Source organism: Thalassophryne amazonica, chromosome 5 (genome assembly GCF_902500255.1).
Source record: "Thalassophryne amazonica chromosome 5, fThaAma1.1, whole genome shotgun sequence".
Lineage (NCBI taxonomy): Eukaryota > Metazoa > Chordata > Actinopteri > Batrachoidiformes > Batrachoididae > Thalassophryne > Thalassophryne amazonica.
The window spans coordinates 64,933,147-64,960,049 of record NC_047107.1 but is presented as its reverse complement, the minus strand read 5'-3'; the positions used below and the strand labels follow the sequence as shown (position 1 = coordinate 64,960,049).

Sequence of the window (26,903 nt, the reverse complement as noted above, 5' to 3'; positions counted from 1 at the left end):
ATTGGCTTCCTGTTAATTCTAGAATAGAATTTAAAATTCTTCTTCTTACTTATAAGGTTTTGAATAATCAGGTCCCATCTTATCTTAGGGACCTCGTAGTACCATATCACCCCAATAGAGCGCTTCGCTCTCAGACTGCAGGCTTACTTGTAGTTCCTAGGGTTTGTAAGAGTAGAATGGGAGGCAGAGCCTTCAGCTTTCAGGCTCCTCTCCTGTGGAACCAGCTCCCAATTCAGATCAGGGAGACAGACACCCTCTCTACTTTTAAGATTAGGCTTAAAACTTTCCTTTTTGCTAAAGCTTATAGTTAGGGCTGGATCAGGTGACCCTGAACCATCCCTTAGTTATGCTGCTATAGACGTAGACTGCTGGGGGTTCCCATGATGCACTGTTTCTTTCTCTTTTTGCTCTGTATGCACCACTCTGCATTTAATCATTAGTGATCGATCTCTGCTCCCCTCCACAGCATGTCTTTTTCCTGGTTCTCTCCCTCAGCCCCAACCAGTCCCAGCAGAAGACTGCCCCTCCCTGAGCCTGGTTCTGCTGGAGGTTTCTTCCTGTTAAAAGGGAGTTTTTCCTTCCCACTGTAGCCAAGTGCTTGCTCACAGGGGGTCGTTTTGACCGTTGGGGTTTTACATCATTATTGTATGGCCTTGCCTTACAATATAAAGCGCCTTGGGGCAACTGTTTGTTGTGATTTGGCGCTATATAAAAAAAAAATTGATTGATTGATAATTTATATGTGGTTTCCAGCTAAGTTTATTATCAATTATAACACCTAAAAATTTATTCTCTGTTACTAACTCAATTTCCTTATTGTTTATAGTTAAATTTTTACATTTGGGTGCCTGTTTATTTCCAAATATAATACATTTAGTTTTCCCAAGGTTGAGTGACAACTTATTAGTGTCAAACCAAACCTTAAATTTTTCCAGTTCTTTCTCCACTATGTCCAGAAGCTGTTCAAGATTTTCACCGCTACAGAACACAGTTGTATCATCCGCAAAAAGGATACATCTCAGTGAACTTGACACCCAACTTATATCATTTATATAGATTATAAACAACAAAGGACCCAGCACTGAGCCCTGCGGCACCCCACATGTGACATCCCTGAGTTCAGAATTTGTATTATTGAACATACTGAAATCTTCCTTGTAAATAACTAGCTATCCATTCATATGCCAGACCTCTGATTCCATATGTCTGCAGTTTAATTAATAGTATTCCATGGTTGTGTCAAACGCTTTCTGTAAATAAAAAAAAACACCTATTGTGTATTGTTTATTGTCAATTGCAGTTGCTATACTTTCCACAAAGTCCATCAAAGCATGTGATGTAGTTCGAGACCTTCTGAATCCATATTGTTCTTCACAAATGATGTTATGCTTCAGTAAATAATCATTTAATCTTTTAGCAAATATTTTTTCCAAAATTTTGGAAAATTGTGGCAGGAGTGATATAGGTCTATAATTAGAAAATGTGTTTGTCACCAGTTTTAAACAGAGGAATTACTTTGGCTATTTTCATTTGAGAAGGAAATTTACCAGTACTTAGTGACATATTGCAAATATAATTGAACGGTTTTACTATACAATCAACAACTTTTTTTTAATAAAGCCATATCCAAATTATTAAAATCAGTCGATTTCTTACTTTTTGAACCATGAACCAGATCAAGTATTTCCCTTTCATGAGTACCACCAATGAACATTGAAACAGATTTGTTAAACGTTGAATTATTTACCCAGAAGTTATTAGTTGATGAGTCAATTTTACTGGCAAGATTTTTACCCACATTAACGAAGTATTCATTAAAGTGTTCAGCAATAGACTCGTCGTTATGAATCGTGATGTAGTTGTTACTCTGAAAAAATGAAGGATAATCTCTAGTTACTCTATTCTTTTTTACTATTTCATTTAATATGTTCCATGTGTTTTTGATGTTATTTCTATTTTTGACAAGTAACTCATTATAATATATTTTTTTTACTGAGTCTCATGATATTGATTAACTTATTCTTATATGTTTTATACTTACTTTCAGCTTCCTTAGTTCGTAGTTTTATGAAATGTTTATATAGTACGTTTTTCTTTTTACATGCCCTCTGAAGCCCCTTAGTTATCCATGGTTTGTTGCTATATTGATTTCTATATATTTTGTCAACAAATGGACAGTGTTTATTATACAAACTGGAAAAAATGGAAATGAAAGCATCATATGACCTGTCAACATCATCAACAAAAACATCTGACCAATTCTGACTTGATAAATCCTCCCTTAAATTATCAATTGTTTCAGGTGTTACTTTTCTACTCATGAATTTGATATTGCTTCGATACATACAACAACCCTCCAATGCAAAGACTGAGAAAACTGGCAAGTGATCACTGATATCACTGACCAGTAGTCCCCCACTAAGATTACCGGCTATAACGTTAGTTAAAATATTGTCAATAAGAGTTGTTGTATCCATAGTTATTCTGCTAGGATGAATGATGGTTGGAAACAGTCCTAAACAGTACAAGGTGTTTATAAATGAGGTAATTTGTGGATGATTGTGAGGGTTTAAAAAATCTATATTGAAATCTCCACAGACAAATAAATGCTTATTTCTGTTGATTTTGTTGTACATTCCTAAGATAATGTCTTCAAAGGTGTCAATATTTGTCCCAGGAGCTCTGTAAATGCAACTAACAACTATGTTTTTGGAGCTTATAGATGTAATTTCTATGGTAACACATTCCATGATGTTGTCCACTGTAAATGACATGTTGTTAATGAGTTTACAGTTATAATCTGACCTTACAAACAATGCAACGCCTCCGCCCCTTCTCGTCTGCCTATTAACCAGGAACAATTCATAACCATCAAGATATACCAGATCTTTATTATCCTCATTTAACCATGTTTCTGAAATTGCAATAACTGAAAAACGTTTTTTGGATGTTTTCAAACAATCATTAATAGTGGACAGATTACGAGAAAGACTTCTGCTGTTGAAATGTATAATTGAAAAATCTTCATCATTGATTTTATAATTTTTGAATTGTTCTTCTGTAAAATATTTGCACTGTCTCACAATATTCTCACTGAAAAAGGTATCAGGATCATTTTCAGTTTCGAAGGGGTGGTTAGCAGAGTTATTATAATTAAATGTATCTAGACAGAGCTCCTGGGCAGAAATAAACGGATCATTATCCTTAGTCATTATGTCTCTCTTGTCTCCGGGTGTAGATGATGTGGATGAGTGGGAACTTAAATCAATATGTCTCAAAAATCGAAAATGCACAACAAAACAAATGAGGAACGAATGGGAGGAAACTGGAGTCAACGTCTGTGACCGAACTGTAAGAAACCGCCTAAAGGAAATGGGATTTACATACAGAAAAGCTAAACGAAAGCCATCATTAACACCTAAACAGAAAAAACAAGGTTACAATGGGCTAAAGAAAAGCAATCGTGGACTGTGGATGACTGGATGAAAGTCATATTCAGTGATGAATCTCGAATCTGCATTGGGCAAGGTGATGATGCTGGAACTTTTGTTTGGTGCCGTTCCAATGAGATTTATAAAGATGACTGCCTGAAGACAACATGTAAATTTCCACAGTCATTGATGATATGGGGCTGCATGTCATGTAAAGGCACTGGGGAGATGGCTGTCATTACATCATCAATAAATGCACAAGTTTACGTTGACATTTTGGACACTTTTCTGATGTTTAAGGATGATGAAATCATTTTTCAAGAAGATAATGCATCTTGCCATAGAGCAAAAACTGTGAAAACATTCCTTGCAAAAAGACACATAGGGTCAATTTCATGACATAGGGTTAATGTCAACGAGCAGATGTGATTTGATGCAGGTGTTAGTTTTGGGGATGGAAATTTACAGGGTGATTCCATAATTTATTCCTCAGAATTGAGTGAGTCCATATTTTTTTCCTCTGCTTGGTCTAAAAAAGTAACCGTTACTGACTGCCACAATCTTTTTTTCTTGATTTCTTATAGTGTTTCTTAAAGCCAGAAAGTTGCCATTTGAAATGACTTTAGTTTGTCATGTCTGTGATCTGCTTTTTTTTCTACAAAATTAAACAACAGAATGAACATCCTCCGAGGCCGGTGATTCCATAATTTTTGCCAGGGGTTGTAGAACAAATTTCTTAACACACTTTCATTGTAAAGATAACTATAAAAGTGTGAAATTTCCCCTTTTTTCTGTTTTTCATACAATATGATCAAAGGACATAATAAGTGCCCGTAGTCTAAGAATCACCCTTATGTCAGCCCAGTGACATTCACAAATTATACAGCTGTTTCTTTATTTCATTTTCCTCCACATTAGTGGCTCAATGTGGTGCATCTCGTCCCAGCTGCTCGCACTGTGTTCCTGCTCGCATGACACAGTCGCATGCACAACACCGTCATACCAGGATCGTGCACGCCTGCCCGTCGGCTCAATGTTTTCGGGGCTCTAAGGAAAAACTCCCTGTGATGATTTGAGGAAGAAACCTCAAGAAGACCAGACTCAAAGGGGCGACAATGTGCTTGGGCCATGATACTGACACAATTTATAAAACAATTTAATGTTAATGTTGAATTCAAATGTTCACTAAACTTTGTCAGGTAATAGTCTGAACCTTACTTTTAAATATGAGAGTGATTGGGGCATGTTTGATTAAGATATTAGGTTTTTAATGTTAAATTTAAATGGCCACAAAAATCTGTAATCTGGAACAGATCCGGATCAAACAGTCAATAAATTGTGTATATATATATATATATATATATATATATATATACAAGGTCTGTGAGAAAAGTATCAGACCTTTTTATTTTTTTTAAAAACATATGGATTTGAATCACGTGTGATTGCATCAGACAAGCTTGAACCTTCGTGCGTATGCGTGAGTTTTTTCACGCCTGTCGGTTGCGTCATTCTCCTGTGAGCAGGCTTTGTGTGAACAGTGGTCCACCCCTCTCGTCGGATTTTTATTGCAAATAAATGTCTGGTTGGTAACCCTAACCCTAACACAGAAAAACTCCTGTAACAGTGGAATGTGCCGTTCATTTCTAAACTGGACGCTGTCTTGATCTGGTATGTCGTCTGACTAGCACAGGAATTGTGAAAAGACGTGGACATCAGCACTTTTTCAGCACATTAAGACAGACGTGCGGAGGAGTTCCGTGCATCGCGGTGGAGCAGCATGGCGCAAAGCAACGCCGTGATGAAGCCTTCCAGGACATGTTGGGGCATGTTCAGCTCATGCTCAATCACAATCAGATAATCACACGACTGAAAAGCAACCGGAATCCATCTGAAATCCACCTGAAAGCCGTCCTGTGAGACCAACACGGAGGTGGTTTTGTGCCGCGTAATGAACGGCTCCGTGGCGCGTCCCTCTGCTTTTCTTTCCATGAAAAAAACTCCTGTAACAGTGGAATGTGCTGAAAAAGTGCTGATGTCCACGTCTCCTGCCTTTTTGTGAAAGTCAGACGAGGTCCCGGATCAACAAAGCCTTCACGTTGGAAATGATCTGGTTGTTTGAGCATGTCGATCGGCGCTGGGAGCGCGCCGTGCTCTCAGCAGTTGTGGACCATCCTTAAAGTGGCAGTAACACTCCTTAATCTGTATAATCCCCATAAAATCGTCCCTTAAAGCCATATTAATTTTCCGAACGGTGTCCACCTGGAGGTCTCTCACAGTTTCTGGAAAAAAATTGATGCAGCAAAGCTCCAAATCGTTCAGACATTTATTCGCAATAAAAGAACGACGAGAGAGGTGGACCATTGCTCACAGGCGAATGACGCAACCGACAGGCGTGAAAAAACTCACGCATGCGAACGAAGGTTCAAGCTTGTCTGATGCAATCACACGTGATTCAAATACATATGATTTTTGAAAAAAATAAAAAGGTCCGATACTTTTCTGACAGACCTCGTATATATATATAATATACACATACCTGATAAAGGATACCATCCTACATAATGCTCTCAAATATGAAAGATATTTGATCTTTTTTGACAGCTATGAATTTTGAAAATCCATTCAATGTTAGGGATTTTTCCAATTTTCTAAGATTTTTCCAGACTTTGCCCTTTCGCCTTGAAAACTGAATCACTTCTTGCATATCAGGATGTGAATCTTCAGTAAAAAAAACAAAAAAAAAAACAACAAAAAACATAATGATATGAAAAATTGTGGGCTCCAGGCTGTTCACAAACAAACAAACCAGCATGGGTGATAACATGACCTCCTCCCACTTCGTTGGTGGAGGTAATAATAATAATAATAATAATAATAATAATAACTAGGACTGCAAGCAGTCATATACGGGCCCTCATTCCACGCGACCGCCTACCCAGGCTAATGCATGCCCTCGTGACCAGATGTGGGCATGTGCATACAGGGGCAACCACTCATCACACAGTTTAAAATTTTAAGCAAATCACACAATGCATGAAGGAGTTATGACATGTTGATGGTTCATCCACTAGGAGGCACTCAGTGTACAAACAGAGGAGCCAGGTGTGTTCAGGGGCCAATTGTGATCACACATGTAAAGTTTCAAGTCAATCAGGCAAAGCATGAAGGAGTTATCATGACTTGTTGTTCCATGGCAAAGTGTCAAAATGGCGGCGCCATAGCGGCCACACCCTTCGACATAGAGAAAAGCTTTCGATAACTTTTGATCAGTATCATCTCTGGATGATCTGGAAGAAATTTGAAGTGCCTTGGACAATATCCCTAGGAGGAGTTCGTTCAAATACGTGTGGAAATCACCCCAAAATGACAAGAAAATTCAAAATGGCCGACTTCCTGTTTGGAGTAGACCCATGGTGCAAGCGACTTTTTTGTATGTCTATGCAAGTCACACATGTGTACCAATTTTCATCTCCCTACTCCAAAAAAAAACCCTATGGGGAGGGTTTTTTGAAAGTTTCAAGGGGGCGTTATTGAGGCATTTTGCCCCACCCATGGGTGACGCCCCTATGAATTGTAAGAGGTTGTCGTGCTTGACCTATGTATCAATTTTCATGATGATATGACAAAATTAAGGCCGTCAAAAGGAAGAATGTAATTTCATGGCGAAGGGGCGATATTCGGCATGCTGCCACACAGACGTCGTTACTCGTAACTTCACGGTGATCATCGCTTACGTTCACCAACTTGTTCTGCATGTTTTGGAAGTGGATGGAAGTTGATGGGGTTAACTATGTGACCTGTTTAAGTATAATGTTCCATGGCAAAGGGTCAAAATGGCGGCGCCATAGCGGCCACACCCTTCGACATAGAGAAAAGCTTTCGATAAATTTTGATCAGTATCATCTCTGGATGAGCTGGAAGAAATTTGAAGTGCCTTGGACAATATTCCTAGGAGGAGTTCGTTCAAATACAACGTGTGGAAATCACCCCAAAATGACAAGAACATTCAAAATGGCCGACTTCCTGTTTGGAGTAGACCCATGGTGCAAGAGACTTTTTTGTATATCTATGCAAGTCACACGTGTACCAATTTTCATCTCCCTACTCCAAAAAAACCCCTATGGGGAGGGTTTTTTGAAAGTTTCAAGGGGGCGTTATTGAGGCATTTTGCCCCACCCATGGGTGACGCCCCTATGAATTGTAAGAGGTTGTCGTGCTTGACCTATGTATCAATTTTCATGATGATATGACAAAATTAAGGCTGTCAAAAGGAAGAACGTAATTTCATGGAGAAGGGGCGATATTCGGCATGCTGCCACACAGACGCCGTTACTCGTAACTTCACAGTGATCATCGCTTACGTTCACCAACTTGTTCTGCATGCTTTAGAAGTGGATGGAAGTTGATGGGGTTAACTATGTGACCTGTTTAAGTATAATGTTCCATGGCAAAGGGTCAAAATGGCAGTGCCATAGCGGCCACACCCTTCGACATAGAGAAAAGCTTTCGATAACTTTTGATCAGTATCATCTCTGGATGATCTGGAAGAAATGTGAAGTGCCTTGGACAATATCCCTAGGAGGAGTTCGTTCAAATATGTGTGGAAATCACCCCAAAATGACAAGAAAATTCAAAATGGCAGACTTCCTGTTTGGAGTAGACCCATGGTGCAAGAGACTTTTTTGTATGTCTATGCAAGTCACACGTGTACCAATTTTCATCTCCCTAGTCCAAAAAAACCCCTATGGGGAGGGTTTTTTGAAAGTTTCAAGGGGGCGTTATTGAGGCATTTTGCCCCACCCATGGGCAACGCCCCTATGAATTGTAAGAGGTTGTCGTGCTTGACCTATGTATCAATTTTCATGATGATATGACAAAATTAAGGCCGTCAAAAGGAAGAACGTAAATTCATGGCGAAGGGGCGATATTCGGCATGCCGCCACACAGACGCCATTACTCGTAACTTCACAGCGATCATTGCCTATGTTCAAGAACTTGTTCTGCATGTTTCTGAAGTGGAAGGAAGTTGATGGGGTTAACTATGTGACATCAGTACCTGTTTAAGTATAATGTTACATGGAGAAGGGTCAAAATGGCGGCGCCATAGCGGCCACACCCTTCGACATGAAGAAAAGCTTTCGATAACTTTTGATCAGTATCATCTCTGGATGATCTGGAAGAAATTTGAAGTGCCTTGGACAATATCCCTAGGAGGAGTTCGTTCAAATACAGCGTGTGGAAATCACCCCAAAATGACAAGAAAATTCAAAATGGCCGACTTCCTGTTTGGAGTAGACCCATGGTGCAAGAGACTTTTTTGTATGTCTATGCAAGTCACACATGTGTACCAATTTTCATCTCCCTTCTCCAAAAAAACCCCTATGGGGAGGGTTTTTTGAAAGTTTCAAGGGGGCGTTATTGAGGCATTTTGCCCCACCCATGGGCGACGCCCCTATGAATTGTAAGAGGTTGTCGTGCTTGACCTATGTATCAATTTTCATGATGATATGACAAAATTAAGGCCGTCAAAAGGAAGAACGTAATTTCATGGCGAAGGGGCGATATTCCGCATGCTACCACACAGACGCCGTTACTCGTAACTTCACGGTGATCATCGCTTACGTTCACCAACTTGTTCTGCATGTTTTAGAAGTGGATGGAAGTTGATGGGGTTAACTATGTGACCTGTTTAAGTATAATGTTCCATGGCAAAGGGTCAAAATGGCGGTGCCATAGCGGCCACACCCTTTGACATAGAGAAAAGCTTTCGATAACTTTTGATCAGTATCATCTCTGGATGATCTGGAAGAAATTTGAAGTGCCTTGGACAATATCCCTAGGAGGAGTTCGTTCAAATATGTGTGGAAATCACCCCAAAATAACAAGAAAATTAAAAATGGCCGACTTCCTGTTTGGAGTAGACCCATGGTGCAAGAGACTTTTTTGTACGTCTATGCAAGTCACACAGGTGTACCAATTTTCATCTCCCTAGTCCAAAAAAACCCCTATGGGGAGGGTTTTTTGAAAGTTTCAAGGGGGCGTTATTGAGGCATTTTGCCCCACCCATGGGCGACGCCCCTATGAATTGTAAGAGGTTGTCGTGCTTCACCTGTGTATCAATTTTCATGATGATATGACAAAATTAAAGCCATCAAAAGGAAGAACGTAATTTCATGGCGAATGGGCAATATTCGGCACGCCGCCACACGGACGCCGTTACTCGTAACTTCACGGCGTTCATCGCCTACGTTCACCAACTTGTTCAGCATGTTTTAGAAGTGGAATGAAGTTGATTGGGTTAAGTATGTGACATCAGGACATCTTAAAGTAAAAATAGGCCATTTCCCGCCACCACCGGGGGGCGCTATGGCGGATGTGGGAACTTAATACGTTCAGGGCAGAGCCCTCATCATGTCCAGCAAGTTTGAAGGATCTACGATTAAGTATGTGGGCGTGACAGCCGTTCGAATTGAAACGGCGCCCTCCGAAAAGCTCGCCAAATTTTGACAAATCCTAGCAGCCACGCCTTTTGACCTAATTAGAATCTTGATAACTTTTGATCACCATTGTGTCCTGATGATGTTGACCAAATTTGAAGAGGATTGGATGAAATCCCTAGGACGAGTTCCTTCAAATGTAAGTATAGTGCAGTGGATAACTGAAAAAGTGTTTCAAATGGTGATGCAAGCACCAAATTTGGCACACATACTCCTTAGACATTACGCTTTTAAAAATGCCGGGTACCCACGTGAACTTTCAATAGGCGGCCAAGAAGGGGTCAATTGAAGTATTACACAGGGGTCAAAATTTAAAAATGCTGCAATCATATTGAAACGTCTTCCATATTATTTGTCTGATCATAAAGATTCCAAAAAGGTATAGTTTGGACTATCTGCGAATGAATGTTCCGGGGTTACGGGGTAAAAACAGCAAGAACAGTGACAAAGGTCAATTTCAGTTTGTACAGGGGTCAAAAGTTAAAGTTGCTCCAATTTTGGTAAAAAAAAAGTGGTGCAAATTACTGGTTGAGCTAATAGGATTAATAAATGTAATAGTTTTGACTGTGTTGCGTGCTTGGTTTGCAAAAGGTTAAACAATATCAGCATCCATTGGATTCTATGACATGTCACATATGCTACCCTGTAACATGATAACTAAGCATGATACATGATGCAAACTATTCCTTTTTAAAACTGTATTCACCCAACTAATAATTTGCATCATTTTTTACCAAAATTGGAGCAACCTTAACTTTTGACCCCTGTACAAATTGAAACTGACCTTTGTCACTGTTCTTGCTGTTTTTACCCCATAACTCCGAATAACAGATCGTCCAAACTATACCTTTTTGGAATCTTTATGATCAGACAAATAATATGGAATACCTTTCAATATGATTGGAGCATTTTTAAATTTTGACCCCTGTGTAATACTTCAATTGACCCCTTCTTGGCCGCCTATTGAAAGTTCACGTGGGTACCTGGCATTTTTCAAAGAGTAACGTCTAAGGAGTATGTGTGCCAAATTTGGTGCTTGCATCACCATTTGAAGGATCCCTCAGTAAATATTCACTTATCTGCTGCACTAGTAGTGGAAATGGCCAAAAACGGCAAAAATTACCTCAAAATCAAAACTTAAAATCAAAATGGCCGACTTCCTGTCGATATGTCACCATGACGGTAAGAGACTTTTTTGTGCGTCCTGGCATGGTAAATATGTGTACCGAATTTCGTGAGGCTAAGACGAAAAAACCCCAATACGGAGGAGTTTTTGAAAATTTCTAGGGGGCGCGATTTCGCTGCGACCATGTGCGCGACCCCCAAAATATCGAATTTTGGATCCGGCCGGACGACTTTGCAAAGTTTGGTGAGTTTTTGAGCATGGGAAGAGGCCGAAATTTTGATTTCAAAAGTGAGAATACTAATAATAATAATAATAAATAATAATAATAAACAGCAAAATTACAACAGGGTCCTCGTAGTGAGACATGATATATACATTTGTATCTTTAAGAATTGCACACATTAGTATGTTTAATAATTCACAAAGAAAAATTCATTCAGAAAAAAAAATAACTTCACAACATTCAATGTGTAATCAACAGTAAATAGTGCTCAAATATAAAAATCTGGATCAAAGCAAAAAACTTAAGTTGCATGAAAATTTAATGTGTAATACAAGTGTTAGAATGCAGAAAACGTTTTCTCTGGTTACTTTAGGTGTTAATCGGTGTGGAAGAGAAAGCTAAAGTACTTCTTACATACAGCATACAATTCATTTTAACAACTGGCTGACAAATGTTTCTCCAGTTTTATGACAATTTATAAGACTGATATTGTGATCTGTACTCTCAACCTTCAGAGCACACGTTTTGTACACTGACTCACATTCTATACGCTAAGCTACAAGCTACAGTAGCATGAGTATGACGAGTGATTAAACAGAAAACAAAACCATAGTATTATTTGGAAAATAAACTATCACTGAAATGAAACTCAGTCATTTATCCAATTTTAGCATTTATAGAACTGATAATTTTTTACTTTTCTAAGGGTTTCTAGCTCCTTCTGTTCCCACAACTTGTAATAAGGTTGTGATAAAAGCTGCTGCTTGCGTTACTGGGTGGAATGAGAGTCACAAACATTTGAACCTGCAGATTTTAATCTATTACTGAATTTCTTTGACACTAAACTCTCATTTTACACCAATCTGAATCTGTACATTGCATTACTATTAGTTTAGTTTATGTCATTGTTTTCTCTCTTTTTCTTTCATTTACCTTCACGGGTTGTTTTTTCTCACTTTACTGCCATAAAAGTAGCATTGTTCTCATACATTGTGTTCTTTACCCTTCCGTAAATAGCACTGCTGTGATCAGGGGTCCTGTGACATCACAGAAAATCCTCTGGGGAAAAAGGGCAAAAATAAATGAAAAATGAATGCAATTGCAACTTATTAAATCATGTACTGACTGGCATATGTTATCAGGTTTGGGCTGGTCTCTAAACAGTGCTTGTCCTTCCTCTGTGCTTCTTAAACATTTCAATATTATCAGGTATTTCAGTCCAAGTAAGCTACCTCCTTCTTAGTCTATACACATACATTGTAGCTATATATCAGTGGTTTATTATCTGCAGTAGTATTTTTTTTTTTAACTAGAAAAACCTTACTAGAAAATCAAATCAACTATACATGCATTCACCACTAATGTTTCACTAATGTGTATGTATCATAGTCTGGTGTATTTATGTTTCTGCAATCCAGCGAAAAAGAAATTAAAACTGATCATCACAACCCTGATACCTCAATTTATTCCCAGAATCTTTTTGCCATATTATTCTTGTAGCTCTAATTTCATAACATACTAAAAATTATGGTATGTGTAATTGAAAACCTTTAGAATTTTCAACATCTATAAATATTTTTTCTGTTTTATCAGCTTACAGCTGGAAACTGCTAAAGACACTGCCGGTGAGGTAAGTAAGTGCTACCATCTATGTTAAATCACTGAAAACTTAAATGTGAACAAGGATCACCTCTTTGTGTTTGGGGTACTTCTAGAGAGTCATCCAAGATTGACCCTGTGCTGGTAGCTACGACAGACTGGCTCCTCCCAGAGGCAGAATCACAGAAGTGCAGGTTGGCTGAAGAGATCTCTTTGAGGTCTCTCCGACACAGGCGGACAAGAGTCACGGCACAGCCTTCCTCAGTACAGACAGACTCACTGTCTGTTCTCCCCTCTGACTGTGGATGTGTGGTCATCTGGAAGTGTGATGGTGCCTTTGTGTGTGTTTGGAGGTCACATGATGAAGGACAGGAGTTTTGGTGTGTCATGCTTTGAACATCTGTTTGGTTCATTTTTGCCTGACCGCTGTGTGTGTTTTTTTGCATGTTCTCATAGAGAATGACTGAATGTGTCGGTGCAATGTGTGTCTTTGTCTGTTCAGTGCACGACCCTGGTAAATCTGTATTGTGGTGTGGCTGCACACGGTGTGTCTGTGTGTGTGAGGTTTGCTCGACGGTGCACGTCCAGTCACTCAGAAGCTTGAGCTGCTTTTTCAGTTGACGAGTGGAGCTCCTGTAGAAGAACAATTCTTTCTCCAGATGCTGAAGTTTTTCTTGGACAGACTGCTGTGTGTCTTTTGAGCCACCATCTACACACACACACACACACACACACACACACACACACACACACACACACACACACACACACACACACACACACACACACACACACACACACACACACACACACACACACACACACACACACACACACACACACCATTACTCATTAAGAACTGTCTTGACCTTATATTCATTCTAACTCCATATTAAATCACTAACTTTAGCAAATGTCATAAAGAACAAGTGATCACATACAAAGAAAACATTAGACTGTTGCACATCCTGTAAACACACACACAGTACATGAAACACCAAGTTTTTTTTTTAAAGTAATTTCCTTGACATAGCAAATTCACAGGAATGACATAGTCCTAAAAATATGCACACAGTTTTCTTGACACACAAACAGGTTCCGCCAGCACAAACTGACTTTATCCACCTTGAAGTTTCTGCAGCAGTAGCTGGATGTTGGTCTGGTGATCGTGTTGCTGCTGGGTGAGCCTGCGGTCTGCAGCCAGACTCAGATGCTGTACGGCAGTCTCCATGTCCCTCAGCGCTATCTCTTGTTCTTCAACATGAAGCTCAAGTTCTTCACAACGCAACTGCAAACTGCACTGCACCTCACGAAGACAAACAACCTGGAGAGAACAGGCAACATGGAGAAATAAACAGTCATCTATATTTAGAAAGTTGCATATGTGTATAATCTTCATATCATAGTTATCTTGTTGCAGCCCAGTCTCACTTTTTTTTGTGCTCCCGTGATGAAATGAGTCAAATTTTCGTGATGGGTTTTTTAAACTCACTATTACTAACCCTACTCCTACCCCCGACCCTAACCATACCCCCCCCCCCCCCGCTTCACTTTTATTTCGTGCAATTTTTTGCTGCTGAATCACGACTTGCCGTGAGACCAGGTTGCTTGTTGCAGTGTTTAAGCTTTTTGTATTATAATTATGCCCTTTCTCATAGCGAAAATAATTCTGTACATGACATATGTAAATTAATCAAAATTACCAAGCCAAAACATTGGCATGCATAAGCATCTCTCTCTCTAAATATAACAACTAAATCATCACTTTACAGCCAGATTTTAGTCAAGTCAGAAGAAGCTCTCTCTGCATAGTGTAACTTTTGTCTCTTTTCATCACCAGTTCTAAAGCTTCATGGTGGACTGGAACAGAGAAGTTATTCAGCTAATCTACCAGAAGGTACACAGGGGACTCCAGCCTAGATTTAATGTTTTCTTGTGTGGAAATCCTTCTCTGTTCCATTTCATTATGACTGGTGGTGGAGCAGGCAAAGACCGATTTACTATGCACAGGTTCTGTAATTGTATCAACAGGCGGCTATATCTCCTTCAGAATTATCATGGATTTGGTGGTTGCTTCCCTCACTAGATTCCTTCTTGCACTGTCACTCAGTTTGTGATAACTGACTATTGTAGACAAATTTACCCTACAGTACCACACTGTATTTCTTGAGGATCAGTGTAAAGGATAGTGCACTTGGTTTCAGTGTGTAAGATTCCCGGTTCAAACTCCACCCCACCACATCTCTCCATGTAATGTGGAGTTGCGTCAGTAAGGGCATCCGGCGTAAAACTTGTGCCAAATCAGCATGCAGATCTATCTCGGATTTGCTGTGGCAGTCCCGAGTGCAAACAAGGGAGCAGCCGAAGGGACTTACTTTATACAAGGACATTAAATCATTGAAAAACAACATGACTGACCATGTCAAACAAAGGTGGCAAAAAAGAGCTGGAAATGGAAATAACAGGATATATGGCTCAAGGCATGGAAAATAGGCACTCCTCCTCCACCAACTCCAGGACCTGAAGAGACCTTTGATGGAAAAGCGTGATTTGTTTTTTAATCACCCTGAAACAGAAAACAAAGTGGTGCTCAACTAAAGGCGCAGTGACATGAGCATGTCTTTGATTCACACACTAGCATGCAAGTTGTTGTAATGACCCCACCCACTGTGATCCCAGCTAGAAGCTGTTCTTTGTTCCACCACTTGCCACGTGCTCTGCGCTGGACGCTGTTTATATAGAATAAATATTTTGTGGCAGATTAATCATTCTCTCTGCAAATACACCGGTGAAAACGGCTATAATCACTTCCTGAATCACAGAGGAGGCTTCAGCTGGTGCCGTGCACGCGCACACCTAATGAGCTGGATGAGGCATTTTCAGCCATTTGAAAAGGTAATTATTTGTCATGTTTACATTGTCATGGCTTGTTAAAACAGTTGGGTGTTCTTTCCTTCTTGCGTGCAGCTGTTGAAGTATGTTTATGAGAAATTATAATAGTTAATTAATCGTTCAGACGAGCTGTGCTCTTATGTGATCTGCTGACGTCACCACTCACTCTGTTCACTTCTTCTTTACTCGACTTGACGAGCCGCACGTCTTGTTGGCGATTAGATCACGCCACGCCATTTGTGCGTGAATTTTTTTTTTGAACATTTCAAAATTCTCTGTGTGCAATAGCAAGCGCCGGCACCCTTCTCAGGTCCAGTCTGCACCAGTTAAAGACAGGTTTACTCTCCAGTATGACACAGGTCGTGCTAGTGCGTGAATCAAAGTTATGCTTGTGTCACTGCACCTTAAGTTGTTGGAGGGAATGTGGAGAGGCCTTGACCATACATGTTTTTTGGACATGTCCCCGTTTTCTAAGTTTTTGGGACGAAGTAGCATCAATGATCTAAAAAGTCTTGGCATTCGACAGTCACACAACCTTTACTTTTTGGGTAATGTAGCAGATGGGGTTAGTAAGGAATATATTTATCTTATGAATATTTTTGTAGCAGCTAGTAAAAAGGCAATCACAAAACGCTGGCTACAGAAAAACAGCCCTATGGCAGGTCTCTTTAACAAGATTGTCAAATACCTACAGGCTTTTGAGAAGATGACCTTCTCCATACAACTACAAGAGGAGCTAAGGAAAAACAAGGCGAACTGGTTAAACCTGGCACTTGCCAAGTCTGGTATGGAAAAACTGATTTGTGACCTCCATGTTTTATGTGGCAAGAGTTACACCGGGTGCCCTTCATCAGAATGTGGCTGCACAGCCCATGTAGCTGAGTTAGTATCTTGTTGATCACATTTTACCTTATTGAAATATTTGACAAGCAGCTCTGAGGCCTCTGGTGGCGACAGCCTTCGTAGTTTACTGGCAATGTCAGAGAGATCAGCAGTGGCAGGTGACTGACAGGAAGACTCAGACAGATTTTTCTGTTTTTTCTGGATATACTGGTTTTTAAATTCCAAAGCAGCACCCAGAGCTTCGACAGCCTCCTCCAGCTGGAGCAGAGAATTTTCCTCCTAGACAAAGACATACAAGTGAATATGCACATGGAATGCAAGTAATACACAATGGTGAAAAGATCAATGTAACATGATTATTTTCTCTTTTTCTGACCTCCACACTAAGCACTCTGTTTTCTTTAAGCTGGTCATCCAGTTTGTTTCTCCTCTTCCTAAGTATGTCTCTTTCTTTCTCCAGTTCTTCCAAGGCGACTTCTCCAGTCTCAGGTGGACTGCTGCCAATTTGCAACTGTTTCTCCAAAGACTCCAACAGCACTGACACCTGTAGGAGGTCCTTACTCAAAGCCTGTGAATTTTATGAAAAAAAAAAAAAAAAAAAGCCTTAACAACTAGCTGTCTCCTCCACAACACTGCAAATGTGCATATGAAGGCTAACATATGCATATTTTTATGGACCTGTCCTGCACCATCAATCTGCATCCACACTGAATTATATATTTTTAGGAAATAATCATGTGAATATGCCTTATTTATTTTTCATCCACATCCATACACTATTCTGTGGAGAAATTACACAGAATGGTGAACACCCATCCTGTGAACAAAACAAAAAAACAATCATTATCTAGATTTACATCAAAATACAACCACTTCCCCCCAAAAGACACACCATATCCTTTCACAAGATTTAAATGAAAACTGAACATTTTGAGATATGGTCCCAACAAACATGCAAGAGCAGAGGAAAGCATAGCATCCTCAGCAAAGGTAATTAACCAAGCTAAATCATTTAAATAGCTCTCCGAGCCTATGCTGATTTTTGCAAAGTGTTTCATTCAACTGGTCTCTGGGGGATCCTGAGAATTTGTAGGATCGCCAAGATGTTGCTGGACATCATAGCAAGCCTATACACAAGTACTGTGAGTGTCTGGGTTTTTGAGTGCAGAAATGGCTGTCCTTCTGGACGGTTCTCTCCACAGAGGAATGCTGGAGCTCTGGAATGCTGACCATCAGGTTCTTGGTCACCTCCCTGACTATGGTTCTTCTCCCCTGATTGCTCAGTTTAGACGGGCAGCCAGCTCTAGGAAGAGTCCTGGTGGATCCAAACCTTTTCCATTTACGGAAGATGGAGGCCGCTGTGCTCATTAGGACCTTCAGAGCAGTAGAAATGTTTTCTGTACCCTTCCCCAGATTTGTGCCTCGAGACAATCCTGTCTCCGAGGTCTACAGACAATTCCTTTGACTTCATGCTTGGTTTGTGCTCCAACATGCACTGTCAACTGTGAAACCTTATATGTAGACCGGTGTGTGCCTTTCCAAATCATGTCCAATTAACTCAATTTATTGCAGTTGGACTCCAATTAAGCTGTAGAAACATGTCAAGGATGATCAGTGGAAACACAATGCACCTGAGCTCAATGACATTTGCTGTTTGGTATGCTTATGTATTTTGGGTCAAGGATGAATGCTGCAAAGTTGATAGGACTAATATTTTTTTGAGAAATTAGGGATATTAACAACAGTGAACGATGGAAATTGATAATTACATTCTGGACTCACATGCCATTCCAGGGGGGGGGGTGGGGGTGGGTGGGGTAATCATCTACATATTGAAAGCCAAGTAGCCTCTGTGTACATGTATGCTTGCGTACGTGTGTATAACTTCGATCATACATTTGCCATTTGGTATGCTTATGTATCTTGGGTCAAGGATGAAAGCCGTCAAAACAGCACGTTGATAGGAGTAATATTTTTGTAGAAACTATGGATATTAGCAAACAACACTGAACAATGGATGATGATAATTACATTCTGGATTCACATGCCATTCCAGCAGGGAGCGGTAAATCGTTTATATATTAGGAAGGAGGTGATGGTCCAGTGAGTAAGTGTAGGGCTTGAGACCAGAGGATCCTCGGTTCAAACCCCAGCCTGACCGGAAAATCACTAGGGGCCCTTGGTCAAGGTCCTGAGTACCTTGCATGGCAGCCCCCTCACATCGGGGTGAATGTGAGGTGTTATTGTAAATAAGCTCTTTGAGCATCTGATGCAGTTGGAAAAGCGGTATATAAATGCACTCCATTTACCATTTATATATTAAAAATGATGTGGCGTCTATGTAAGTGTATGCATGCGTAATTTTATTTAGTAAGTTCAATGTAAGTACATAATATAATTGTAAATACATTAAAAATACATGGATGACACAAGAAAGTGAAAACACTTACTTCCATTGGGTCCATTTATAAATCAAATGACAAAATAAACACAATAATAAAATAATAATACAAATAATAATAATAGTATGTATATTATAACAAGAAACTAAACAATTTATAAATATATTAAGACAGTAAATTAACTTTTTAAAAATTATGTAATCAACAGGAAAAGCCTTGAGGTCTTCCTCTAAAAACTACTGAGGTCTAAGGTTCGAAAAACATTCTGGACTCACTCCATTCCAACACATTATAGAGATTTTCCATAATTTATTACCACCCTTGAAAAATGTCAGCTACCTATTTTATGAACACTACCCAATCTAGAGCCTGTAGATGCACAGGCAATGTGCTAGTTTTAGAATAAGCCTGTAACATAACAAAATGTGGAAAAAGTGAAGCGCTGTGAATACTTTCCAGATGCACCGTATGCCGAGTCAATTACATAACATTAAAAATCTTAAATTACTTTAGTTTATTCCACTTCAGATGTATGAGAAGGCCCATCTTATAGTGTTAATGCCCCCTGACTTCAGGCACTGACAGGCTGTTAGCCCATACCACTGTTTTAAAATATGAATCTTTGGTTTGTAGTTTGAAATAAAGTCCCGCCCACAACAGTACTTGATTTGATAGCCTGTCAGTGCTGAAGCCTGCTGTTCTACAGACTGGCACAGAAGAAGATAGCAGTGTGCAGACTGAAGCTACATCAGCTGTATTTACTAATGTGTTCATTTATTCAACTTCATAATGTTATGTATGGCTTCTTGCACTTTTTGTGTGATGGTCATGTTGAAAGGTTCTGTGAATTAAACATATGCAGTGAAACATTTAAAGAAAGATTTGTGTTAAGAGTGTGCTAAACTAAATTTTGAGACCTTTTTGACACATTTTACTGCAAGCAAATATTGGCCTTAAATATTGGTATCAGCCTCCAAACCTTGTCAATAATTGGTATCAGTCCTTAAACATCCATATCGGTTGACTACTACAACCCCTGGCAAAAATTATGGAATCACTGGCCTTGGAGGATGTTCATTCAGTTGTTTAATTTTGTAGAAAAAAAAAAAAAAAACAGATCACAGACATGACACAAAACTAAAGTCATTTCAAATGGCAACTTTCTGGCTTTAAGAAACACTATAAGAAATCAGGAAAAAAAAATTGTGGCAGTCAGTAACGGTTACATTTTTAGACCAAGCAGAGGGAAAAAAAAAAATATGGATTCACTCAATTCTGAGGAAAAAATTATGGAATCATGAAAAACAAAAGAACGCTCCAACACATCACTAGTATTCTGTTGCGCCACCTCTGGCTTTTATAACAGCTTGCAGTCTCTGAGGCATGGACTTAATGAGTGACAAACAGTACTCTTCATCAATCTGGCTCCAACTTTCTCTGATTGCTGTTGCCAGATCAGCTTTGCAGGTTGGAGCCTTATCATGGACCATTTTCTTCAACTTCCACCAAAGATTTTCAATTGGATTAAGATCCGGACATATTTGCAGGCCATGACATTGACCCTACGTGTCTTTTTGCAAGGAATGTTTTCACAGTTTTTGCTCTATGGCAAGATGCATTATCATCTTGAAAAATGATTTCATCATCCCCAAACATCCTTTCAATTGATGGGATAAGAAAAGTGTCCAAAATATCAACGTAAACTTGTGCATTTATTGATGATGTAATAACAGCCATCTCCCCAGTGCCTTTACCTGACATGCAGCCCCATATCATCAATGACTGTGGAAATTTACATGTTCTCTTCAGGCAGTTATCTTTATAAATCTCATTGGAACGGCACCAAACAAAAGTTCCAGCATCATCACCTTGCCCAATGCATCCAGTCATCCACAGTCCACGACTGCTTTTCCTTAGCCCATTGTAACCAAGATTCAAGCTTCTCTACCATTGTAACCTTGTTTTTTTTCTGTTCAGGTGTTAATGATGGCTTTCGTTTAGCTTTTCTGTATGTAAATCCCATTTCCTTTAGGCGGTTTCTTACAGTTCGGTCACAGACGTTGACTCCAGTTTCCTCCCATTCGTTCCTCATTTGTTTTGTTGTGCATTTTCGATTTTTGGGACATATTGCTTTAAGTTTTCTGTCTTGACGCTTTGATGTCTTCCTTGGTCTACCAGTATGTTTGCCTTTAACAACCTTCCCATGTTGTTTGTATTTGGTCCAGAGTTTAGACACAGCTGACTGTGAACAACCAACATCTTTTGCAACACTGCATGATGATTTACCCTCTTTTAAGAGTTTGATAATCCTCTCCTTTGTTTCAATTGACATCTCTCGTGTTGGAGCCATGATTCATGTCAGTCCACTTGGTGCAACAGCACTCCAAGGTGTGATCACTCCTTTTTAGATGCAGACTAACGAGCAGATCTGATTTGATAAAAATTTACAGGGTGATTCCATAATTTATTCCTCAGAATTGAGTGAGTCCATATTTTTTCCCTCTGCTTGGTCTAAAAAAGTAACCGTTACTGACTGCCACAATTTTTTTTCTTGATTTCTTACAGTGTTTCTTAAACCCAGAAAGTTGCCATTTGAAATGACTTTAGTTTTGTGTCATGTCTGTGATCTGCTTTTTTTCTACAAAATTAAACAACTGAATGAACATCCTCCGAGGCCGGTGATTCCATAATTATTGCCAGGGGTTGTAGTACCAGTGTCAGTTTTGTTATGTATATAAAATAAGAAAACATATTCTACCTAAAACTGTATCATCACAACACAGGCCCCTGTCCCCTTTCAAAAAATGTTTTTTTGCAGGTCAGGTCAGATAGAGGCTGCTAATCACTGCATATTTTTGTGGGATGAGCATTTCGGATTGGCTCTGACCCGACCCGAGAATCATTAATAACCAAGGCGGCGACTCGATGTTTTTGGTAGTAGGTCTCTTCAGAGGATCGTTAGGTACCGTTGGAATGATTTTGTGTCATATGAGCAGTTACTTAGAGAGACTCAGAAGAAGAATATCACTTCCATTCTGAGGGAATTGCAGTTATATTTTGAAGATGTTTCTCACAGTATGATTCAGCAAATAGGTGCTTCAGTGTTGGCTGGAGAAGGCCAAGGTGACATCCAAGTGTCACCCGGTTGTGGCAGATAGACTGTCACATTCAAAAAGTGGGGATGGACCAATTGCCTGCCTGAGTGGTTGGCATCCAGGGCCCAAAGAGGTTCAGTGGTATGCTGGATGCAGCAATACACAGCATTGGCGCATGCTCACAGACCAGACCTGATACAATAGAACTGTTGCCTTCTAATAAACAAACATATTGTGATATCGGCAAATCATTCACAACTTAAAGTCATGTACCTAGGAACAGGTTTTCATTGTTACAACAGAATAATAACAAAATCATACATGAATACATATTCATACAGAAACAGACTGACCTGGCTGGAACGAAGTCTCTTCGCCTCCAATTTGGTTTTTTGTTGCAGACAGTCTTCCCTGTGCAGCAGCACCTCCTCTCGCCTCATCAGCTCTTTCTCCAGCTCGTGCAGCTCTGTTCTCCGCTGCAGCACCCGTTCCTCCATTTCCTCCAGCCAGCTGCTGGCCTGCACCCACAGCATGGAAAAGGAGTGAAGGAAACCAAATAAAAGAACAAAGAAGCAAAACAATGTTGATTCAATGTGGAGAGAGATGACAAAAGAGCTGGAAAATGTGACAGTGAAAGGATAACTGAGAGGTTGAACACAAAACCAATGCCAATAATGTTATTTTGGGTGAGCAAAGAAAAAGAAATAAACCTTTACCTTTTCATTTGGATTATCCTTATGTTTGCTTTTACAGGTAGTCGAAACATCCAATCCTTGTTCCTACAGAGAGGGAAAAAAACCCCAACAAAACACCAGTAATGAAGGATTTAATCATGCTGGGTGTCCAGTATAATATTACACTGGTGTGTGTGTGTGTGTGTGTGTATATATACACATGTGCCTTTCGTTGCCATCAGTCACTTATTAGTCCACGTGTTTCATGCCCTTCCATATCTACAAGGAGAGTGTGTGGGCTTGAATCCACAGGAGCTCCAACCACTGCACCACAGTGCTGTGCCACAGCATTCTACTGATGTTCTACTTATTATGTGATTTACAAGACATTTTATGGAGATGTAGCATGCATGCCCCATGAACACCCATCAATCAACAAAACCAACTGCTTGTTTCCGTCGTTTGTAGCTAATGTGACCATGACATCATCCTAGCAGTTCGTGCAAAAGGAGTGTAATACATCCTTATTTAAAATAATGCTGACACAACAGTTCAAGAATCACTTGTTACCATAAAGTGAAAAGATGCTTCCATGTTAAGAGTTTGCACAAGTGTCGATGCTCAGACTGATTTGAGTGGACATTCTGAAAGTGGGTTTGACTAATGAGCCCAGAAAATGTAGATAACACACGAGAGTTGTGAAGTGGTATGAGCTCCTCTACACATGCTTTCTTTACCTCCACGTGAATAAATTGTCAATCATTACATTACACAACCTCAACACGCACAGTAAATGTATTTTTTAAAACAGCACTTCAGTTGCTAATGCAAGATCATAACAATTTCATTTTTAATTTCAGTTTAACCATTTTAAACCAGAACACACATCTGAAAATCATCAAAATAACTAGTTCTTTAACAAACGCAATACTAACAGTTACATATGGAACCATTTTTATGCAGTTCTACTGTTTTGGAAATGATTGTTTTGTTATGTCTGCATTAACTGCAATTGTGTTCAGTCTTATTATCTACACAAACAATGCTGTTTTTTTCCCCGTGTTTTGGCCTTTGTTAGAGTTTCTCAAAACTAATGAACCAGTTTCACAAAAAGGTAGGATTTTTTTTTGGACACATAAAATTATACAACATCTTGAAATATGAAACTGAAAAAAACTGAGCCAGGGATTAATTAAACATTTGCAGGGGTGGTGGCCAACCCCAATTCCAATGAAATTGGGACGTTTTGTAAAATGTAAGTAAAACCAGAATACGATTTTCAAATCCTCTTCAACCTATATTCAACTGAATACACCACAAAGACAAGATATTTAATGTTCAGACTGATAGACTTTTTTGTTTTTGTGCAAATATTTGCTCATTTTGAAATGAATGCCTGCAACATGTTTCAAAAAAGTTGGGACGAGGCAAAAAAGACTGGGAAAGTTGATGAACGCTCAAAGAACACCTAATTGGAAACAGGTGTGTGTGTCATGATTGGGTATAAAAGGAACATCCCCAAAAGGCTCAGCTGTTCACAAGCAAAGATGTGGCGAGGATCATCACTTTGTGAACAACTGTGTGAAAAAATAGCCCAACAGTTTAAGAACAATGTTTCTCAACGTTCAGTTGCAAGGAATTTAGGGATTCCATCATCTACAGTCCACAATATACAACCTATATTCAATTGAATATAGGTTGAGGAGGATTTGCAAATCATGGTATTCTGTTTTTAATTTACATTTTACACAACGTCCCAACTTCATTGGAATTGGGGTTGTAGTTACAATGCAGAAGGTCCACGGTTCAAACCCCACCCTTGCCACATGTAATGTGAAGTAGCATCAGGAAGGGCATCCAGCATAAAACTTGTGCCAATTCAACATGCAGATCCACCTCGGATTTGCTGTGGTGACCCCGAGTGCAAACAAGGAAGCAGCCGAAGGGACTTACTTTTATCTTGTATATCAAGTAATCCTGATTAGGTTAGTGGTAATTTATTCTGTTGAGTATCTGGATTATGATTATTTTCATCATTATTATTATTTATTACTACTATTTTTGCCTACAGCAGATCTGGGTTTTATTCCGGATACCCTTCCTGATACAACTCCAGTTCCATATGGAGTTCACACAGCTTCAGGTGTTCTTAAATCATCTCCTAGTCAAGTACAGGTAAACCTTGTTATCTTGCGCAAGTTGAGAGCCACAAAATCGGACAGCAAGTTATCTGAAACCGTGAGTTAATGACGTTAGCAAAAAAAAACTTAAATCAGCTTACCTTGCCATATTACAATAGTTTGAGCATTTGAAGCGTGATTTCCTTCTTGGATGGTAATGATTTCTTTATCTGGAGTGGGTTCTAGATCTTTTTGTTCCTTCTCTGACTGCTGCAGGTCAGCAATGAGGGCTTTGTCAGTGTGGATTATTCTGGATGATTCGTGCCCGCATGTGTAAACTCTGGCCCAATCTGAACCGGCAGTAAATATCTAAAGAGGAAGGTCACATCCAAAATGTTTGAATCGTCCAGAATTGTCCGCATTGATAATCCCTCCCAAAAACGGTCAAATAAAAATTGACTTTTATACATAAGTCTAAATGTTCGTGGTCCACAAACCGACTGCGAGTAAAGCGAGTTAATGAGGTTTACCTGTGCTAATCAGGACATATTCTGCGTACCTTCTAAGATATGATGGGCTCAGGTGTGCAAAACGTGGCAAGATGGCACAAAACACCCACAACAGCAGTGACTGCTGGAATGGGCTCCCTCCACTGTGACCCTTTCTGACCAGTTTGACTAACCTCACTTTTGACCAGTTGCTGAGTCACTTCAGTCATCTCTCTCTTATTTCTGATGCTGGTCTGCAACTTTGCTTTTTGCAGTCTCATGTCCTGCAGGCTGCAAAACACCTCTGAGCGGAGCTGGTGGTTTTGCACAGACAGCCTTCCCAACACATCAGTTTCTCTGCCACCATCACTGGGCCCACTACACCTAAATAATGGCTGCATTTCTTTATCTGTCACACAAACATGCAAAATATTTGGAAACACTGATCAAAATTAGAGTATGCATATGACCATACAGTAATGTGCAAAAGTTTTAGGCATACCAGAGTAATAATAACTGAGCATGCAATATTAAAAATGATTATTAAAAACACAATTTCTCATACCCCTTCCCTGGATCGCCACCTTATTGTGGTGGAGGGGTTTCTGTGCCCCAGTGATCCTGGAAGCTGTACTGTCTGGAGCATTAGCTCCTAGTAGGGTCACCCTTGGCAAATTTGTCCCAGGTGAGGAGATAGACAAAGGGTGATCTTTGACCATTTACGACAAACACAAATAGGGATGGAGTCACCTCGCCCGGATCAGGGAAGCTCCTCCTGGTGCCAGGCCTGGGACCACAGTGGGACTCGATCGGGCTCAGCCCAAATAAACAACATGGTGTCTTCTCCATGTGGGCTCACCACCTGCAGGGAGTCCACAGAAGGTCTGGTGCACTGTTCTTTTGGCAGTGGACAGAGGCAAATGCCCACACGCACTGACACTCTGTAGTGGAACTTGACTCTGAAGAAACTTCTCCCAGATCTCAAGGGAGTTTGGGGACATGGAAACAGAGTGGACGATGTTCAAGGCCTCCATCGCTGTCAAAAACCTCCTCAGTGGCAAGGCGCTGGGGGCAGATGAGATTCCTCCTGTGTTGATGAAGTCTCTGAATGTTGTTGGGCTGTCATGGCTGACACGATTATGCAACATTGCGTGAAAGTCAGAACAGTAACTTTGGATTGCCAAACTGGGGTGGTGGTCCCCATCTTTAAAAAATGGGACCGGAGAGTGTGTTCCAATTATAGAGGAATCACACTTCTCAGCTTCCCTGGGAAACTCTATGCCAGGGTACTAGAGAGGAGAATCAAACTTCAGATTTGGGAGGCCAATACGGGTTCGTTACTGGTTGTGGAATTGTGGACCAGCTCTTTACCCTCACAAGGATATTGAAGGGGTCTTGAGAGTATGACCAACCAGTTGTACATGTGTTTTATGGACTTGCAAAAGCCATATGACCGGGTCCCTCTGGGCATCCTGTGGGGGGTGCTGCAGGAGTATGGGGTATTGGATTC

At 40.0% G+C, this 26,903-nt stretch overlaps 1 protein-coding gene across 4 annotated transcripts in view; it reads right to left on the bottom strand.

Annotated features, from left to right (window-relative positions):
* Window positions 1-12,679: 12,679 nt before the first annotated feature.
* The window catches only part of LOC117510655 (kinesin-like protein KIF27), an 87,630-nt gene continuing 73,406 nt past the window's right edge, over window positions 12,680-26,903 (bottom strand). For 2 of the 4 annotated variants that reach the window (XM_034170450.1, XM_034170452.1), the window contains exons 9-15: window positions 25,588-25,802; window positions 22,828-22,890; window positions 22,465-22,635; window positions 16,991-17,182; window positions 16,681-16,893; window positions 14,005-14,203; window positions 12,680-13,588 (exon numbers count right to left, since the gene is read on the bottom strand). In XM_034170450.1, coding sequence (XP_034026341.1) covers window positions 12,939-13,588; window positions 14,005-14,203; window positions 16,681-16,893; window positions 16,991-17,182; window positions 22,465-22,635; window positions 22,828-22,890; window positions 25,588-25,802 — 1,703 coding nt within the window. In that variant the 3' untranslated portion in view covers window positions 12,680-12,938. The remainder of the gene's footprint in view (window positions 13,589-14,004; window positions 14,204-16,680; window positions 16,894-16,990; window positions 17,183-22,464; window positions 22,636-22,827; window positions 22,891-25,587; window positions 25,803-26,903) is intronic. The other 2 variants (XM_034170451.1, XM_034170453.1) reach the window with 2 other exon arrangements.